Source organism: Galeopterus variegatus, unplaced genomic scaffold (assembly GCF_000696425.1).
Source record: "Galeopterus variegatus unplaced genomic scaffold, G_variegatus-3.0.2 Scaffold4240, whole genome shotgun sequence".
NCBI lineage: Eukaryota > Metazoa > Chordata > Mammalia > Dermoptera > Cynocephalidae > Galeopterus > Galeopterus variegatus.
In genome coordinates, this window is record NW_007730351.1 from 58,382 (window position 1) to 61,311 (window position 2,930).

General features: G+C 43.1%; 1 protein-coding gene across 1 annotated transcript in view; it reads left to right on the plus strand.

Annotated features, from left to right (window-relative positions):
• Positions 1-2,930, plus strand: part of SLC9A2 (solute carrier family 9, subfamily A (NHE2, cation proton antiporter 2), member 2) — an 87,525-nt gene that overhangs the window by 13,228 nt on the left and 71,367 nt on the right. Inside the window, exon 3 of the mRNA XM_008587064.1 lies at positions 1,639-1,889. Coding sequence (XP_008585286.1) covers positions 1,639-1,889 — 251 coding nt within the window. The remainder of the gene's footprint in view (positions 1-1,638; positions 1,890-2,930) is intronic.

A 2,930-nucleotide genomic window follows, 5' to 3' on the forward strand; every position in this document is an offset into this window, starting at 1 on the left:
CTGCACCCCAGTACAGAAAAAGAGTGAGATGGCATTTGCTGGAGCATACGCTGGTTCACAGGAGTCTGACTCACCCTGCCATGGCTGAACCTAAAACAACTCAACCAGAACGTCAGGAGACCTGGATTTTAACGTTGCCTCTGACATTTTGTGTTATTTGACCTTGGACAAATTGGAAAATTTTGAATTTCCCAGAACCCAAATGAGAGTGTAGTCCAGCCTTCACTCCATATCTCCTGGAGATTCCAGATGCCCCCAGAGGTGCAATGTCACAGTGAAAAAGAAGCAGGCCACCTGCTGGACTTGTATTAGACTCAATACAATTGAATACAATTGTTTTGTGACAAAGTCGTAGGGCTTATGCCATCACTTCCTGTGTTGGGGTGCATTGGCGCCAGAAGTGTGTTTGAAAGCATATTGCCCAGCACACTGAAGTGCCACGCATTCTTGAAGCCTTAATTACACCAAGACAATGGAAAGAAACCAAACAACAGTGTAGTCTCCTTACTTTAAAGCACAAAATATGTATGAAGTTACAGCAGACAGACACACACACACAGTTTGCTTCCTCTTTGCTTTAAGACAATTCCTTCGTGTCTCATGCTACATCCGAGGTGGGACATATGTGGGTGAGGGGAGGAGCTGGGATATGGAGAGAGGACCCCAGTGGCCTGGGATGAGGACTTCCTCAGGTTGGGTACCTGTACTGATGGGTGGATCCCTTCCATGTGTTGACCTAAGAGAAAGTGAGGACGAACATATAAAGCATAGGATTTATTGAGCCAACATGACAAGTGCAACTGGGGAAATACGTAGGTCACATCACCTTGAGAAATGTGCTGTGAAGTGGACCAGCAGGGGTCAGCATTTTATAACTACAAGAGTGAGAAGAATCAAAAGAGAGAAAACAGACACCCCCCTTATCGTTACATCAGTGTTTTTATTGGTTTCCATGTGTATAGATCTGGGATTGTTAATATCCTCCATGCAGGGTCTAGGGTTAGGATTACAAGAAACATTCTAGGTTGTTTTATGGCTTTCTGGTGCCGTCATGTCTGCTTCTAAGTAAAAATGGTCTTATGATAACGTTTTCTAGGACAGGTGGGCGTGGCTACTGATGCGTATCCCAGATCCCCCAAGGCACGACAATTTAGCTGACCTGCTCAGAGCAGATTTTTTTGTCATCACATGACGTGACTCCACAATAGGACCTTGTGAAGTACATACGTACAGTGACAGCGTCACTGACGAGCTTTCTCCGTGGCGTAGTACCTCCCAAGTAATGGTGATAATACGAGTGGCCTATGCTGGGTGGCAAACGAGTATTTTAAAGTGATCTTTCAGATGATACCTGGAGAAAATGATGTTTTAGGAATAAGTTATGCAATAACTTAAAAATCTCCTCTTCCTTACTTTTAGAATAGGTTCTCTGACAACATACTTTTATTAAAGCTTTTTTGGTTTAAAGCTGCAATATTAAAATGTGAGACAAATAAGTACCCCACGATTGCCACTTTTCATCCACTTGGGCACACAGAAGAAACGTACTTTTGAAAAGGTCGGGTAGATTTTTTTGTGCCCAGCATGGTGATGGGGAATTTGGAACAGACTTGACAGCGTGTCTTCTTTCTCCCACAGGTCCTGTGCAACTTGTTCAAGTCCTTTTGCCAGATGAAAACCATTGAGACCATCGACGTGTTTGCAGGAATTGCTAACTTCTTTGTTGTGGGAATCGGTGGGGTGTTGATTGGCATCTTCCTGGGATTCATAGCGGCATTTACGACCCGCTTCACACACAATATCCGAGTGATCGAGCCACTCTTTGTTTTCTTGTACAGTTATTTGTCCTACATAACGGCCGAAATGTTTCACCTCTCAGGCATCATGGCGTAAGTATTTCACTGCTGAGAGCTCGTGGTAATTACATTTCACTGCATTCATGTATTCTAAGCGAAGATATTCAAGTCGAATAAGTTACATAAAAGTATAGGTTTTCGGGCCGAGCCCGTGGTGCACTTGGGAGAGTGCAGCGCTGGGAGTGCAGCAGCGCTCTCGCCACGGGTTCGGATCCTATATAGGGATGACCGGTGCGCTCACAGTGCTCACTGGCTGAGTACGGTGAGGCCGGTCTCAAAAAGGACAAAAAAAAAAAAAAGTATAGGTTTTCTTATTCTTTTAAGAACAATTAAAAATAATTGTTCTTTCTTTTTGTTACAAAGAAATGAAAATATGTATCAGCCGAATTTATACTAACATGACCTGGTGCCAAGATGTAAAACCACTTAAAAGTTATTTCTTGGGTCTCATGTGAAATATAACAATAAACCGTTAGGAATGATCTCAGTCAGGTCCCCAAAATTTTATGAGTTTGACGTTCATTCAGCATTGTCCATGTGGCAGGCTGTAAACTTACTCCAGCAAGGCATCACCCGAGCTGCTCTTGAGTTCACGTTCTGGAATTGCTTATGTATATTCATTTCAATAGTCTTAATAGTAAAAATATTTTATATGATAGATTCAATTGGAAATAGTAGCTCAAAGTCATTCAAAACAAAATTCAATGAATAAAGGGTGCGATCAGGTAATTTTTGTTTAGCTTTTCAAATAAAGAGGTATGATTATAAAGCAAGAAATTTAGGAAGCAAATTGTTTATTCAGTAAGATCAGTGAGTGTACCATTCACTAGCTGATTCTGAAGGACATTCTGAAGAAGTTCTGTGAACGGGTGAAAGAACGGTAGTGTTTGGATCCCATGTTACCCTTTGGAGGGTCACTTTTTTTTTTCCTTTTTGTCTTTTTCACTGACCGGTAACGGGATCGCAACCCTCAGTGTCGCGCCCGTACTGGGGACCAGCAACGGGATCGCAACCCTCGGTGTCGCGCCCGCACCGCGCTCAGCCAGTGAGCGGGAACCGGTCTCCACATGGGAT